This window comes from Adelges cooleyi, unplaced genomic scaffold (assembly GCF_023614345.1).
Source record: "Adelges cooleyi isolate 19-005CV unplaced genomic scaffold, UGA_ACOO_1.1 ACOO_flye_CR_arks_rails_tigmint_CR_PRNA_17, whole genome shotgun sequence".
In the NCBI taxonomy this organism is placed as follows: domain Eukaryota; kingdom Metazoa; phylum Arthropoda; class Insecta; order Hemiptera; family Adelgidae; genus Adelges; species Adelges cooleyi.
The window spans coordinates 448,974-467,301 of NW_026095827.1; the positions used below are offsets into that span (position 1 = coordinate 448,974).

At 34.2% G+C, this 18,328-nt stretch overlaps 1 protein-coding gene across 3 annotated transcripts in view; it reads left to right on the forward strand.

The window, feature by feature from the left end:
* LOC126833084 (ETS-like protein pointed) overlaps window positions 1-18,328 on the forward strand; it is a 51,626-nt gene that overhangs the window by 12,669 nt on the left and 20,629 nt on the right. For all 3 annotated transcript variants that reach the window (XM_050564226.1, XM_050564227.1, XM_050564225.1), the window contains 3 exons: window positions 2,818-3,076; window positions 13,792-14,029; window positions 16,693-17,184. In XM_050564226.1, coding sequence (XP_050420183.1) covers window positions 13,927-14,029; window positions 16,693-17,184 — 595 coding nt within the window. In that variant the 5' untranslated portion in view covers window positions 2,818-3,076; window positions 13,792-13,926. The remainder of the gene's footprint in view (window positions 1-2,817; window positions 3,077-13,791; window positions 14,030-16,692; window positions 17,185-18,328) is intronic.

Genomic DNA, 18,328 nt, shown 5'->3' on the forward strand with positions numbered 1-18,328 from the left:
TAGGCAACCTTAGACCATGTTTTTTATGATTCTTATCTAAGGGTAAATTAATCAAATTATTTTTTCCTCGAATACATTTCATAATAATAATATTAGAACCGTTTTTCTGTTATAACGTGCAATTTGTGCCGCACGTTTAACATTCAACGTTATTTTTTTTTTATCGTGTAAAGGGATCGAATTTCACATGGCTCATCGATTTCTAAATGTTGTTTACCACAATGATAATACTTCTTATAACACATAGTTTAAAATGCCCTAAAATTCTTGAACATTATAATAAACAGAATTTTTGTGTGCTAACATCTTTGGCAATGTGCTAAACTGTTGTATTTAAAAACGCCATTACAAAACACCAAATTATTTTTTTTTAAAAACACACCATGTGTATAGTAGTAAAACTCGGATATATCCTTTTTTCTATGAATATTTTAACAATATATTCTCTAAAATATATAAGACCTTTCTACACTTATATCATCAAAAAAGGTGAAATAAAAAGAAAAGACAATATTAACGATTGTTTATTTTTAGATATATTAACTATTTCAATGTATTTAGTTGAAATAAAATGTGCCTTGCGTTTTGCATTATTTTCTGTGAAAATAATTACAATTTTGCAATAGAAAATAATTTGAAACATAATCCCGGTAATTGACATTAATTGGCTTTTCAAATAACAATGCTAAACCAATAATTATCCTAAAAGCAAACGAGAGAGGTGTGTTCAACTGGAAATGCTCTTCTTTTTTCACGAGGTTGTTTCATATGTTTATAATATAATAGCACACGTATTACAGTACATTTAGTATTGTATTTTTTAAATTAAGATTTATTAACTTTTTTTGTCTGCCTCATGTATACCGAGTGTTTGTGTGGTTCCCATTCGAGATTATCCGTTCAATTATTTCTAGTTAAACGCAAATATTATGTGTTATTGTTGTATTTGTTTAAATGATCTCACACGGGGCTCTTAAAACGATAGCGTTAGATATTTTATTAGAGTATAATAAAAATATGTTAAACAACTAGCTGACACTCAAGTGGTCGGCGGCACACATTATCATACAAGTACACTAGGCTGACAAATCCATGGGAAAGTCGGTTGGCTAAGGTTTTAGCACCGGGGGAATTAATTGGTTTTATCTATGACATATTATTTATTAGCAGGTAGTAGTAGTAGTACAATGATGTGTGAATATTGAAATACCAATACGATGTGTTGTCTCTTATTTGCTTTTTTTTTTTTATCTGTTTTGTTTGATATAAATTATACATATAAATTACTGTGTTTGAAAATCATCCTGATCGTTTACCATTGATTTCCGTTCTCATAATATATTATATTATACGTACATAGCAGTAATACAAATTGAAGGGTCCGGTGCAATAACCCGCTATCTACATTTATTTATTTTTTATTTTTTTTAAATTGTTCAGGACTGTCGAAACAAAGTCCACTCTCCCATTTAATATCTCTGTAAGTATTGGTCCGGTTTTACTGTTTGGTGCAACAGAATGTAAATAATTTTCATGTAACTGGTTATTTTATCAGGGATTCTTTAGTTACAAAAATGAATAAGAGGGAAAAAGGTAATCATACGGTTTCAAAAATTGCCTATACAAACCCCTTTTTATAATATGTGTTTTAATCTTTTTTTCTACGGCGTTCCACATAGGCAAAATAAGTTTTCATACTTATTTTAATATTTCCAATATGAAATAATGTAATAATTACAAGATGATATGCATGTTATCGGTTTCAATGAGCGCTGCGACTTGATAAAAACAATATTTGTATTGTGAAATATCGACTGAGTGGGTTTGATGCGTCATATTTCAGCTTTAAAAATATATTTTCAAACTGTAAAAATGTTGATTAGTTTTCGAGCTGGAATCTTTTTAAAACGAAAAATTTCCTATGTTAATCAAACGCTAAAAAGGAATAACTTGTCTTTTTTTTCTTCTACATTTACAACCAAAATTAGCGTACTACCTTTAACTCTAGGCTTGCCAACCGACACAGCATACTTTGATCAATACATTATACAGCGGGGTATACTAATAAAAAAAAAAAATAATAATAATAATAATAATTGTGTTCATAGTATAAATATAAATATATTAGCTATCACGTGTATCACGTTACAGCCCGTTGAAGAAACTGATAAAAAACATGACCTGACATGTTGTTCAAAAAAAAAAAAAAGAGTTATCACAAAATATCTTAAGACGAACTCGCGAGTATCATGTTTCAGCTTCGAGAATATTTTTTTTTTAATTGTAAAAGTTTTGATTAGATTTCGAGTTGGAATTTTTTTAATGAAATGTCTCATGTTAATGAAATGGCAAAAAAAAAAAAAGAAATAGTTCACCAGGAAGTACTTAGAGTTGGTTGAACGGGGGTACCTTTAGAATTTTCAGGGATTTTGTTATTTGAATAGACAACTATCGATTGGATAGTTTTTTTTACACAGTCCGTTGTACAGCAGTTGGAAACCTATTATTACATGTTTATATCCATAATGTTTTTTTTTAAACAGTTTGTATTTTTAACACGGACATTATGTTATTGGGCTGGATACAAGAAATATTTCATGTCGCCCTGCGTTGGCGTTACACTTTCACTTCCGGTTAGAGATAAGAAATAAGTGATATGGGATAAATGATAAGAGAAAAGTGATAAGAGATATCCATGATTAAAATTTGTTTTTCCACGGATAGGAGGAAATAACTAGTTTTTTTTTTTTATCGAAATTGCAGGACGTTACACAATTAGTTCATATTGATATTTATGTCGTTTGTTTTTGTTTTCAGGAAATTACTTCACAACACACGGGATTCTCACAACCGCTGCTAGAAGCTCAGGATAGGCGCCGTTCGCTGACCGCCACCGATCCGGCTTTGAACATGCAAATTACCAACAACGGCTGTGCGATCAAACAAGAACCGGGAATACATCAGGAACCCAACGCCGTGATGACAAACTCTTCTTCGTCGTCGGTGCTGAGAAAAGTGCCATCGTTAAGCGACCTGTCTTCGCAGTCTTCCGACAACGATTACTCGCCGGATATGGGTGAGTGAAATCTAAAAAATATATTTAAAAAAAAAAATATATACTCTATTTTCGGTCGGGTCCATATCTCCCATTGGGGGGGGGGGGGGACAAGATAAGCAAATTAAAGGGACTTCACTGCAAATTGCAAACTATCACACATTAAGAAGGCGCGTTCTCGAGAATCAACTTTTTGGTGGATCGAGAAAAACATTGACTCGGTTGACACCTGTCTTGAAACGTGTGGGATCGGTTAAGTTCACTTCCGATATTAGTCACTCATACATTTGTTTAGTATTTTTGTTGGTTTCATTTTTTTCAGTAGTTCTCAGAGCCAGTGGTGTGTTTACAACTTTCTTCGTTATTAATCTTGCCCTTATAGGTTAAACCAAAAAAAGGTATTTGCTTTGTGCTTTAAACGCAACGCTACAAACTGTTTGTTCAATTATATAGTTTGTTGTTTTCAAATATCAATAGATAAAATGTTTTTAAAGTCCATATTCAAAAGTTTGTTTTTTATTTGAAAAATGACTGTAAGATAAAAAAATAATATATTTATTAAATATAATATAATAAATAAAACGGCACTTTTTTTTGCGACATATCGTCCAAAACTTATTAGTGGTAATACTTTTCTATGATTACAACATTTATTGTATTAAATACATATCTAATATGTAGCTTTTTTTTCCGAAAAAAAAAATAGGAGGGGGTATATCATCTTATTACCCTCGGTAAATACACCGTTGCTCAAAGCTCTATACATTTTTTGAAACTTTATAAATTAAGAATGATTAGTTAAACACTTTCACTGTGTCGACATCCGGTTTTGGACGATTGCTTTTAAAATGTAATAACTTTAAAAGTTATTATTTATAATTGGTTATCCTGTTAAGTTGTTCAGCATATTTTTCAAATTAAAAAAAAAAAATAATCAAATTTACACGTTACCGTTGTTTATGTTTTAAAAAGTCCGGTAGAGCTCTGGGAAAAAAAATTTAAAAAAATTAATATTTAAATATTGTATTAACCAAAGTATTTCCGAAAATAAAAACTACAAAACCACAATTATATATATGTATTATATAATTGTATTTTTTAATATATTATATTATTTGTAAAATATTATTTATTTGTATTTGTTTAACGAGCGCCCGAAGGCATAAGGTATAGTTTTCTTTAAACACACGGATGTAAACAATAATAAAAAAAAAACAATCCATACTTAAAATAATAGGGAACGCCCAAAATAAAAAAAAAAATAAATATACAACCTCTAGAAAAAAATTGAAATGCAGTAAAACTATAAATGTTTGAAAAATTACAAAACTATTCATAATAATAATATTGCTGGTCGTGTGAAAAATATCATTGAAAGCGGACGGTTATTAAGGGGTTTTATATAGGCAATATTTAAGGAAAAAGAGGTATTAGTAACTAAAAGTATACGAATAGGTGGAATGTAATGTCAGGCGATTTTTTGACAAGGAACGGCTACACGAATATTAGTCTAAGAAGAAGAAAATAAATACAAAAAAAAAATCTGTAAACGGGAAAACATATTTCCTGAGGGGAAAATGTCCCTAAAGATATTAACAACAACAATTGGCCTTGTGTGGGATCTAATAACCGTCTTGCTAGTGGCAAGTACAGCCATCTACCGGATGTTTTCAATAACCCAGGTATGGATTTCTTCGCTAGGTAGCGCTGCGATTCAGATTAATGATTTACATTTAGAGACCGTTTAGATGGCGCTACCGCACAGATTTATCCAGTTGGATACAGTTGAATGTACTTGTGGTAATAATAATAAAATTATGCTCATACCCGTGCTAATTTAACTCTGAAAATAAACACAACGTTACTCGAAAGCATCGAATAAAATATAAGCACAATAGGTATTAAAATAGGCGTGTGAGCGCTAAAAACCATTAAAAAATAAATATATATATATATATATATATATATATTATACATGCCGTGCACATTTTCCAATTATTATTATAATGTCCTAATGGCAATGACGTCTACTGACTGCTCAAGTTATGTTCGTTGTGTCTATGATTCATGTTGAATTAATTAAACGGTCATAAAATAAAAAGACCTGTCGTATCTGGACATTTTTCTATTTTACTAACAAAAATACTAATTTGAAAATAATGAAAGATTGTTGTACTTCCTGTTTGTCAAAATAATATTTGATTAAATTAATACATTTATATTCAACTGTGTGATTTTAAATATTTTTTTCAATTGAAACTATTCTTGTTTTTTTTTTTAATGTATATGCAAAATTGTTTTTAGTTAAAATTTACTTTAATCATTTATTAATTATTTTTTAAACTCGATAATAACTATTCGGATATTTGTTCAAATAAAATATAATTTTGTTTATTTATTTAATTAACACCCCAGTTTGGTATCAAAGTGAGATGAATGACATAAAATTCCGTATACCATTTTTTAAACTCACCCTTAATTTTAGATTATTTACCTTTTCAAGAGTCTATTTAGTGAACTGAATTTCACTAAAAATAATACATTAGGATTTGTATTGTTACCTCCTAATTATATTATAATGCACACCTTTTAATTTTTTTAAAAACTATAAAGTCATATTGATAAATTACACGAACTTGTTTTAAAAAATAATAACTGTATTTCAATTGGGGTCATTTTTTTTTATCCTTTTCTTAAAGTAATATAATTTTTAACTCAACATACCTAACTCTAGTTGTCGGGGGATCTGTTGTTGTTGCAATGCTTGAATATGAAGTCATATAAAATAATATGCATTTTGGCATTTGATACAAAATATGGCCAAACATAATACGCTTTTATTAAAAAAACATTTAATATTTTTGCATTTATATATTACATACTAAAAATGCTCATTTAAAAACATAATTCCAATTGTCACATGTACAGTTCCATACTTTAAAGAGAAATACTATTATATGGTGGTATTAAATAAAAAAATTATAAATAAACAGCGCTTACAGATCTTTAGGTTAAAATCTAATTAAATATACTTAATTGTTTGGACATGTGCGTTCATTTACCGAATTAGTTACAACGGTTTATAAAGATTATATCAGTCTTGTTAAATTAATTATTTTAGTCAAACAACGCGAATTGCATAAAGTAATACGAGACCAATTACGAAACGACAATTAAACATTTATACAAACAAAACAGTTTTTATCATTTTAGATTTTACCAGATTATTATATGTTTGGCATGAGAAGAAAAATAGTGGGTAAGCAAAAGTATGCCTGTTTTTTTTTAGATAGGTATATTCTTAAATATGCAATACACATGTTCTTTCCACTATATTGGTCTACTATCTGAATGCCTTAAGTCTGTTCAGTTTTATCCTGTTCATAAGAAGTTTAAAGGATTCTTTATTACACTATATATTTCAAGATAATTGTGTACATACCTACATTACAATTAAAAAATATAAAGTCTGGACCGAGTTATCCGTTTGATTGTTGAAAAAAAAATATTTATTTTGTTTTTTTTTGTTCTTCTCTTGACATTATGTTCCTTGAGGTAAAATAATATTTCCCTATTTTTTCAGAATTTAAAATTATTTTTAGAGGTTGCAAGCATCATTTTTCCAAAACAAATTTTTTTTAGTTTTTAGTTTTTTTAAGGTACAAATATCAATTTTAAACAAATGTTGCATGTATACTAAATCATCATCAAAAAAAGAGGAATACACCAATATTTTTTTTTTGGAAAACTGATGCTCGCAACCTCTAAAAATAGTTTTAAAAATCTGAAAAAAATAGAGAAATATTATTTTACCCCAAGGAACATTATGTCAAGAGAAGAACAAAAAAAACAAAATCAATTTTTTTTTGGTACACCCTAATGTATGTGCATTTTACTTTTTCAAGTGGGACTGAAAACGGTCGGACGGTTTTTTTTTTTTTGACAAATTAACGGGCAAGTCAAATGACAGTTAATTTTGCCTATACAAAACTCCTTAAAAACAGGCCGCGCGCAATCCCCCCATTGAACCTAACTAACCGCCGGCGTGGCATTAGAACAATATTATTCGGTTTTATTTATTTTTCGTTTAAATTTGAATATTACATCTAATTCAGCAGTATTTGTGTTTTTCCCACGGCAGGAGCACCTGTCTGACTATTATCCCCCCTGACCCCCTCGCCTACAATCCCCCCGCGACCCTAGCTGTAAGTAATTACACTCGAACCAAGTCATTTTTTATTATTATTATTATTATTATTACACAGCACTAGATAGTGGTGGTGGTGGTGGGTGGTGGTGCACACCTATAGATTAGTATCTGTATTGTTTGTTGGCCGTCGTCCATGCGATTCCATCGGCTGGCGATTAACAACGAGGGGGCGAGTAGGTGGAGTGGTGCCGCGTAGTTGCGGTCTAATGGTCACTATGACTAGGCACGGTTTAATGGTCGGTAGGTGTATAGTGTAGTGTGTATATAGAATAGTGAAGTATAGTAGGTATATTAGAGTGTACCTATGGCGGTGGCGGTGGTGCCTGTATAGTGATTTTTTTTTATGGTATTTTACATGTTTTTTTTTTTATATTGTGTTCCGTTTCATTTCGAGAGAGCAACTTTGGCGGAAATCGTTGTAATTATTTCACTCGGTTGGGCGTCGTTTTACGAGCGACTTGTTCAAATAGTACACACACACACACACACGCATACATTTAGTACATTTTATTCAATCGACTATTATTATTATTTTTGTAAATAAAAAAAACCCCATGGAACAGTGGGGGGGGGGGACTGGGAGGTCACGGGTTTACCGAAATTTTGGATACTATTAGTCCAACAGTATAGTCCAATATAAAAATGCCCATCTTATCTTCTAGGGGAAATGGTTTATGGTATGATATGTTTTTTTTTGGTTTGCCATTTCGGTTGAGGGTAGCAAGTCAAATTGACAATCTGCTTAGATATATTTTTTCAAGTAAATTATTTGTGCGACGGTACTGTGATAACGCTGTTGATAAGAAAACAAATTTTAAATGGGTTTACCCATTCCAATTGTAGCGTTTCAAAAGGGGGTGTAATTACCGTTTAAGTACGTTGCCGTGTTTATGATAAGTAGGTAAGAAAACAACAATGCCCGCGTTCGCACACAAAGCCGCATAAAAAAAAAACAAACACCTTCGAGAGATTGATGGGATTTAAAAAACAACAAGCTTAAAAATTCAGTAATTATTTCTATGCTAATTAAATTGTATAATTAATCATTAACTCTGCGTTTCGTTTTACATAGTATTTTATTTTGGAATTCTATATATATAGTGCAAAAACAGTTAATCTTAACGCGCTGGCCAAAAAATATACATTATATATAATTACCTTGTAACAAAAACTGGACTACAAAATACCTCTAGTTCATTTTTTTGCCTTGAAAGAATAACATGGGATCATGAATATGTCTTTTATGGCACCTATACCTAAATGGGAAACGCTTTGAAGGGCTAGAAATGTCGCCGAAAAATCTTCTCTTGATGTTCCAAATTCAGGTTAGGCCTAACCCAAGTCTAATCTAACCTCGCCCAAAACCTTGCCTATATAATCCAAATCAAATCATTAGAATTTATTAAAATTCATTAATTTGTCTTTGAAATCGATTGCAAAGTAGAAATTATCATTTGTTTTTGGGTTTAAAAACAAAACAAAAAAATGCTACTATACTTTTGAGGCCGGATTTCCCAGCCAAAATATAGAATAAACAACTCTTGTTGAAAAAAAGTTTGTTCAAACGTACAAAATACCACAAAACGGTGTTCTTTTTTTCTTTTACAATTTTCGAGGCGATTAAAACAGTAATTGGACGCGCTGTGGAAACTCTGAGACCAAAATCAGATTCAGTGAAAACAAATGTATGTAATGTAATTTGGTCGTCGTTCTAAAATCATTATTGTTGTCAATTGTGTAATTTGTATAATTGTCCAAAAACAATGAGACAACATATTATTGTTATTGTATCTGTTGCTGCGTTCAACTCTCTATTATGTTATTTGTTACAGCCCCACTCTAGGCGGTATAGTTTCGGTGCAATTTTCAAATTACCTTAAGCCCTAAAATCTTCACCTGAAAAAAAACCGAAATAAAGATAAAAAAAAATTCCACCCCTTTTTTAGAGGAGAGGATTTATGATATTTGTTTTTGGTTTATCGGTACTAGCATTGTGTACAAAAGTTCCTATTGATGATTTATGTTTTTTTATTTATAGGCAATTGTTTAAAAGTCACAATAAAGTATTGGTAAAGTAGTTTTGGTTTGCATGTCATTCTGTTGCACGCAATCCCGTTTGGCGTTTATGAATTATTAATTGTATTTATAAAAAGATCTAAGTTACTTGTTTGTTTAAGAAAAGCTGTCAAATTAGCACAATTAAATAACTCTTGTTGTTGGTTAAAAATAAATTTGAAAAATTGGTGTCGACAAATTTAAATAAGTAAAGTGGCGCGAGAATTAAACAATTTTTTTATATATTTTTTCAAGTAAAATTGTATGTAAAAAACGGTTATTTCTAATTTCTAACTGTGGCTCTATACCTACTACCTATACTTTAAGCTGTCGAGTAATTAAAAATATGATTTCGAATAATAATACTATCAACGGGGCGCGATCGTTGTGTGGAACAGCAATCGAAAAATGATAAATTAACGCTTTGCTATATATGTATATATATACATCAAAATGTTGGTTTAATGCAAATGCGTTCACATTATACCTAGGTACATATTATGTATATAGGTATAGTTTCACGGACAATGCACATTAACCTTTTGCCCGTTATTTATGCGCCACCTGTTGCCTTTTTATTTCGCTGGACAACGTCACATGCGTCGTTTATATAGTAATATTATACAATAATGTGTATGTACTTTTTTTTCCTCCACAATAATAAATAGCCAACGATGCGTGCACGCTTTTAACCGTGTGAATTTCAGTGTTATTCCCTCCCCCTCCCACCAAAAAAAAAAAAAAAACGTTATAGGTATAACAGCGCAGTGCAAGTGTATGCCTACGGAAAATTAATTAAAACTATATACCGTGTGTTGTACTTTTTTAATGTTGTAACGTGCACGAGGGGACGGTCGGGGGGACAGGTGATGTTTTGTGGTCATTGATAGATATGCGATGACGACGACGACGATGATGATGTATACAAATTACAAACCCGTAATTGATTCCCACGGTCAAACTTTTCGAAAACCATAAAACGGTCACGCTTAGTGAGGAATTCGGTTTTGGGCTACCGAAAATTTTTTTTTTAAAAAATCACCTCTTTTGGTAAGTCTCCCCCCCCCCTCCACCGCTTCCCTATAGTTTGCGGTTCTAGGAGTGGAAATTTGGCGCAACATAAATCCTTAATGTCCAAAATATGTTTCACAGTTTTTGTTTATCCATCAAAATGTGTTTCCAGTATGAATGACTGCTGCATAACGGCTACAACACAATACTATGCGGTTACGGTCAATGTAATAATAATAGTAACAATAATAATATGGTCTACGGTGTTGTTTCACGCTTTGTACTACGGTCAAATGAAACTGTTTATATAGACACCTATTTTTTTTTTATTCGAATCGCGACTTTTCTGACCCCGGAACACGACACCTACAGTGACATTTTGCATATCTAATGTAGTACCGAGTTATACCGAATTATACCCACAGTCGCACAGCACAGTATAATATTTTGTTAAGACAACAACGTCATGCCTCATATTATTTACTAAGCGGTTAGGTACCTATAGGTAATGAAAAATCTCAATGTCGTGATAAAACTGTACCCCTTTTCCAACCGTAGCTAAAAGGTACTCTGTTGGGCCAAAATTGAAAAATGTCACCCTTACCCCTTCAAAATCTTGAAAAACACCCAAAAATTGTACACAAGTACTTTAATTTTCATCTTAACTCGCGCTCTATTTAGTCTAATTAGTTGCAAATTTATTTAGAAATAGTACTGCTACTACCGATACGCTTTGACAAACCAAAAAAAGTATCATAAACCTTTTCCCCTGTAGAAAGGGTGAATTTTTAAGGCTTAAGGGTTGAAAATTAAACCGAAACTAGATCTAGAGTGGGGCTATAATGGTCATTATCTTGCTTGATACTTACCTACCGTTTATGGAACGGTAATACATTTTTCTCTACAATTTTAGGCGTAGGAGGTATAACGCGTCCCGCCAAGGATTCTGTTGTAATGGGAAAAAGTATAAATATTATTATAGTAATAAATATGTTTTGGACGGTATTACATACGGGGTCCCCAGCACGATGATTGTCTATGACCTCTGGAGATCATCGGGGCGGTTAGTGTGTATAAACAGTACAAATTTTGTACTTGCACTCTTCTGGCACTAACTGGTTATAATGTCTCCATCGACAACGTCTAGCTGGCTTTAATATTATTTATTATCCTCTGTGTGTGTGTGTGTGTTAATCACAGTGTGTGGGTCGTGACCCGCATCTAACGTTATTCCTCATAATAGCCCGAGTATTTAGTTCAATTTACTTGTTAATCGGTTTTGTTCCTACCGTATAACTATATATATATACATATATATATATAGTAGTGCCCGGCGCGTCAAGTATGTGATGTTGTGGAGTTTGTGTATTATAATTTGTATAAATTGATACGACGCTAGACAATGGTGCTTCTGCTATAGTGTATTAGTGTGTACACTAGCTAGCTAGGGGCCACAAGAGTTAAAAAAAAAACCGCCGTCGTCTTTGCCCGGGTGGATGAGGTTAAAAAATGATATTAAATTATTATGTATCTCGGTTGTACAGAATAAAATATCTCAATATCGTCATCACCAGGTAGGCTGAGGTTTTTTTGTATTTTTGTCTACCGGGGAAACGCGGCGATGGGTGCGTGTGAATCACGGCACGGCCCACCTGTGTGATCCGTCCACGCCCCGTCCAATGGCATCATTGTGTAGAAGATAAAAAAAAATACTACTTGGATACATATTGTATCATACATATTATTATGTAAACCCGGAGATCCCCGTTTTTACCTGTCCGACATTCGATAGGAACACACCTATACCCGAATATCATCATCATAAATTATAATACAGGTATAGGAGGTACACACACACACATGCACTATATTCGAATATTCTAAACACCCGGATTATTCGAATTACAAGTCTATTATATTGTACTCGAGACGTTTGTCTGGTATACAAATAATTTTACCTGACATATTTCCTTCCCCCCCCCCCATCCTATTATCAGAGAAATATATTTACAATCCATACGGTTTGTGTGCAAATGTGATAAAAGTTGAAACATGACGTGAAATTATCGTTTGGCAAAGCTCAGCAGGGCTAGGAAATTAAAAAATGATTTTTATTTCTATTTATTTTCCCCCTGTATACAAGTTAGCCAGGGAGGTCGAGCACAGTTGCTTTGTTAGGGGATTGCAGATTTCAATAAAACGAAATACCATCACTAGTAATCCGCATTATGGCGCATTATATCCGATAAGGTCAAACAAAAATATAGATACATGCTTGAAAATCCCCTCTCCCTCCGCGTGGCAGTGTTGGCATAAGGACTCGTTCGTTTTGAATTTAAATTTAGAAAAAATAAACACATTGTTATTTGTCAAACAATTAGAATTGGCAAAAAAGATAATAAACAAACTCTGTACTGGAATGCCCTTGTAATATTAGTTTCACATTCATTGTTCATTAAAAACTATCGGTTAAATAGAGTGGGAGGGGGGGGGGGGTCGAAACAGGTATAACAAAAATAAAAACAGTTTTGTATTAAACTTAAACCCCGGGGGTGGTGAGTACGTTTGCTGTGGTCGTTGTAGTTATTAAAAAAAAAAAAAAAAAGCAAAACAATGTTATAATTGTTGCTCAACATATTATTTACCATCGTTATCTGCTTGTGCTTGTTAAACATTAGTCAACGCTCAACTCTATAATAGATAGCAAAATAAGTAGGTATTTACCTATCTAAAAAATCTGTCATGACAATACATTTGCTCGCGGCTAATTGCTTTCCGCTGCGTTTGACATTTTCATAATATTTCCTTTACATACTTTCACCGCGTGGCCGCCGTATGCAGAAAACGTTTTCCGGATTGCAGGTTTTTTTTTTTTCATGGGCAAAACCAAACTATATATGACTTTTACTTTACTCGTGATATACCCTTTCAGTGGAGCGTCTCTTTAATTATATTAAAATATGCACTGTTGGCCGCTTCCGAAGGCTGATCCCGTTCCATGTGTTTTTACTGCCAGCGTGTTGTTCTAAAGCTATGCAAGGGGAATGAATCGAACGCATCACATTGTACGTCAGGCCTTGTGAGCCGTTTAATAAGTTAACAAAAGCCCTGTCCAATTGAGAACGACGGTAACGACGACGTGTACACGGTGTATTTTATTATACACCGAGTATAGGACTTGCCGTTATTAAATAATATAATATTTAATCTGAAGAGCCGGCCGACAACGTGAACAAAAAAAAAAAAAAAAAACCACTATATAATATTCAAGGCTGCGCATTTCGCTGGCGATGGTCGTTTAATCGCAGCACGGCGGTTGAACCGAAATCTTTTTCACCGTGCCCCAACGGTCGTTTGCGCATACAAAAAAAAAAAAAAACGTTAAAACACATTATTATTATACGTGTCTGATATTATGCACAATTATTATTACATCGGCATTATGTTGTTGTGTTTGCAGATCAAGCTCCCGTTCATCTGCTACCGTCTTCGGCCACCGCCGGTGGTGGTGCTGCCCATCCGAACAGCAGCAGCAGCAGCAGCAGGCAATCAACAGCAATTGGTGCCGCCTATACCGCTGACTCCCGGCGTGCCTATGACCCCGTTGACTCCGGGCACGAACCGAACCATGACCGAAGTGCTGCAGGGCATGTTCGCCCTGTGGGAAAGCGTACGACACAGTCTCCGAGTGCCAAAAGGTATTTAAATTGTTTTCAAAAAAAAAAAAATAATAATAATAATACAAAATCCGTAGGGCGGCCCCCTTTTCATATGGTCGCATCTTAAAGATGTGTACTCCTCGCGTCCCCGGTCAAGTGATAACATATTATTATCCGTAAGAGCGTCAGCCGACCAGGAAATCTGTTTCGATTGACTGCTAGCGCTCCTATCCGTGATTCGAGAGACAACGACCAATCGTAAGGCGTTAAGGTTAGGGTCAACCTGGTTGGGCCCTGGATAAGTGATAAGATGTTATTGATGAACGCATCGGCCGGTAGGAGATGAATCTTAAAGATTATACAATATGTACACAGAGTAAAAGGTGCCATCGTGGGACGTGATCATGTGACCCGCGGGGAATGGATATGGAATGTGATGCTAAATTTGTTTAACCCAGTTAGGATAGGGTTATGTGCTACGAGTGTTCTATGCTTAAGCTTATTGTTGTAATAATAACCAAATCACTATAGTCTTTATTCCGTCTTTTACCACCGCCAAATACGCCGTTTATTTTATTAATTATTATTATATTACTATCGTATCTACTCGCGTGGACGGTATATAAAAAATTACCGTAAAACGTCTTAGCACAAGTATAATATATGTATATAATTCCCACGGTTCGCGAGTATGTGTCGTTGTTGGACAAATAACGCGCCAAGTCTTTGGCGCGACTATTTTTTTTTTTTTTTTTTTAGTGTGAAACTATTTCAAACACTTCTTTTTTAGTATACTATTGTATAACTTATATCGCTGTGTACTTCCAATACTTTTTCTTCTGCTGGATACCACCTATATGTGTTTGCGTCGTAGCCTATGCTCAAACGGACAATTATCTTTTTATAATATATATATATATATATATATATATATATAGGTGTATTTGGGTGCGGCGATTATTAAATATAGGTGTGCGAGTACAAATATGTTTGTACAGAGATGACTGTATGGTGTGTGTGTGTGTACGGTTAATTACTTCTCTATACGGCCTATGACCGTGTGAACACTGACAGGCGTGTATTTTGTTTTTTTAAGTATATAACATTATATATACTTACTTATTTTCCCACGGTCTCGGGCAATGGTCACTATATTATTATTACAGACGATGTCACCGCAAAACGTTTTGTATACATTTATTTAATTTTACTTCCTCGATTAAAAACCAAATAAAAAGGTGTAATTGAAGAAATAAACAAAAACGTTCATGTCGATAGCCTCTAAGATGGCTTGCCTTGAATAGAGAAAACCAAACATAAAATGCTACACGCCAATAGTGAAAAGATATTCGTCTTAGGTTTGTAAGACAGGTAGATAACTATAAGAGATAGAAAGAGTGGATTGTCAGCTCATCATTCATAAGAGCTTGTCGAAAATCTAAACAAATTAGGAATTTAAAATTTTTTTTCAATTTTCCTTTGGCCACTCACATTTCTAAAAAACCGATTAACGGATTTTGTTGCTGATCAAATAATATATTTTAATGTGCCCGTGTGTGTATACAAAGCAAGACCGCAATGGCCGTTCCACGCGTGGCAATAGACAATGGACGGTGTACTTACAATAAGCAAAACCGTATTATTTTGTATGTACATAAGACGATATCAACTGGTTTTCGAGAAGTTCTATTCAAATTGCTTTTTTTTATTTTTTACATAACACGAGGGGGAAAGCGTGACGGCGGTGCAACATAATAATATAATACACACACATTAATGTTATTATGTATATTGTACAATATTATTATTGTAATAAGCTAAACGGGTTATGCGTTTTGTTTGTGCCAGTGAGAGTGTTTTTTTTTTTTTTTTTGGTGGAGATTTACTTTTGTGTATATTACCTACCGACGATCTTAAAATTATTACCTACAAATCTCTTCGTTTATCCGTCTGTTCAATATTTACCCAAGATATGCCAGAGGCTTCTCATGCACTCCTTAAAACAGCTTCTCGCCAAAATCCTATTGTAGCCAGCCGAATTATATATATACACTAGACCACTTCAGATCGTTGGCAATTAAAAGTTAACAACCAAAATCCTTCCCACAGCTAATGCATTTGAGTACCTCGGCCTGAGTTGGGACATACTGGACACACTTGGAACTCACATATAGAACTGACTAACGGCTTCATTGCCTTAGACCTATCGATAAACTCTTTCTCTCCTAAAATCTAATCCTATACAAATCCATACAGTCTGGTCCTATGGCGTACAATAAAGCCACTATCCTAGGTCTCAATTCCTGACAATGCACCCGGATGAATGGTCATTCTTAGTCCGCTTATCTGTGTGTTTTAAAATCAACGCTGAACGTTTGGTGTAAAAGGGTCAATTTTCGGCACAATCCACTAAACATGAAAACTAAAACGCTCTTACACAATATGTACACTGTAAAAAAAAAAACGCCAGAGCTTCCACAGAGCCTCGTGGATGTGCGATCGACCCTTTTAGACTCAATGTGTACAGATAGTAATAATTGTATTTATATGATATGTTTGTATTGAAATGGCCGTTATTTGTGTTTTCTACATAGCAGCGGGGGTGTACTCGGACAGAGGTAAAAGAACGTTGTACTTACTTTGTGTATGGGTTGTTTGTTTATTGATTTTTTTTTTTAATTGATTTTATTTCATTCGTGTAGATCCTCGACAGTGGACGGCCGCGCACACAGCCGAGTGGTTCCGGTGGGCTTACAGCGAGTTCGCCGACGAACCGTTAACGCCAATGGTCAGGAAGCTGGGCTTCGGATCGTTTTTCGCCATGCCGCCTCTGAAGGCGCGCTTTGGTCAACAGCAGCAGCAGCAGCAGCAGCAACAGCAACAGCAGCAAAGGGGCCAGCAGAGGGTCCGGCAAAAGCCCAGGCGTCGGCTGAGGAGCAACAGCAGCACTTACACCAGCGACAGCGACGACGGCGACAGCAGCAGCGGGGGGCCGATCGCGGCCGAAGACATCAAACAAGAAGGAGACGACTACGACGACAACGTGGTGCTGGTGGACGATGGCAAGAAGAAAAATCAGCTCTACTGCAAAATGGGCGCAGAACTTTTGGCGATGGGCCGCGAGCGATTCGTGTCCGAAGCCCGGCCGAACCTAGGAGACATATTGTGGGAACACTTGGAGCACATGATCAGAGGTAAACACGATTAGAGTATATATATATATATAGTAGTAATATAAAGATACCGACTAACGTAGCGTAGCATAATATACAGGATAATTCTGTCGAGGACAGGAGACACTTGATATCTATTAAAATAATGGCAAAACTAGAAGGGGTAGTTCCAAATCGTTCTAAACTCCTCGTTCAGACTCCTAAAAAAATGTCAGCTTTATTGAATAGCTTTTTAAATCGAGACTCGTTATGGAACAGTCACTGCAATATTATTTTCAGATATATTGATTGTCTTATCCTTAATGACTCAACCTGCTGTACTAGCTTGTATGCGATGATGAAGTAAACAAGGAATGACCCATTATATGTAAATCTGACGGATAGAGATGAAGTGTTTTTTTTTTTTAATTTCTTAAGCATAACGCTGGTGACAGTTTGATTTTTTACATTGTTTGCGATAACAAGTAATATTACAACAAATCTAGGGTGTTTCGGGGGTTTCTCTTTTCTCCCATTTTAGTAAAAACCAAAGTATTATTTCTCTCGTGTCTTGGGACCAACAATGGCCACTGTACATGCTAATTTTATCGAGCGAGAACGTGTTAAATCGTTTAAAGTCTATAAAGTAAACATTTCGATTTTACTTACTTTTGAAAATTCCCATCACCGCCGTCGCGCTTCGACGCCTTATTGTTTCTTCTCTATTTGTTACCAACAAGTTCTTCCCCTAGAAGTATGTAAAAGTTCATAGAGATCCGGTATAAACCAATAGTTTCAATCGCTGCAAATGCAAATTGTATATTCGGGACACACGTGGCCTGCGCCATCCTAGATTTACCCGTTGTAAATACAAGTAGGTATATTATATATTATTATATATTGTGTAGTGGGCACGACGATTGTTACAGAAATTCCTGCTGCTCGGTGTACCATAGTTCCGGTCGTTTACATGTGATGTACCATTGTTTTTTTTTTCTCCATTATTTTCGTTTTGTAATAAACCGCCAAGAGAGCGAAAAAAGTATATAATATTATACAAAAACCAGACAAATTCGAATAACTCGTTTAATCTGGAATAAAATAATATTATTATTCTACTATAATATGTATATATTATTATCGTTTGTCACCAATGATAACGTTATCCGTTATCAACGTGCGCGCG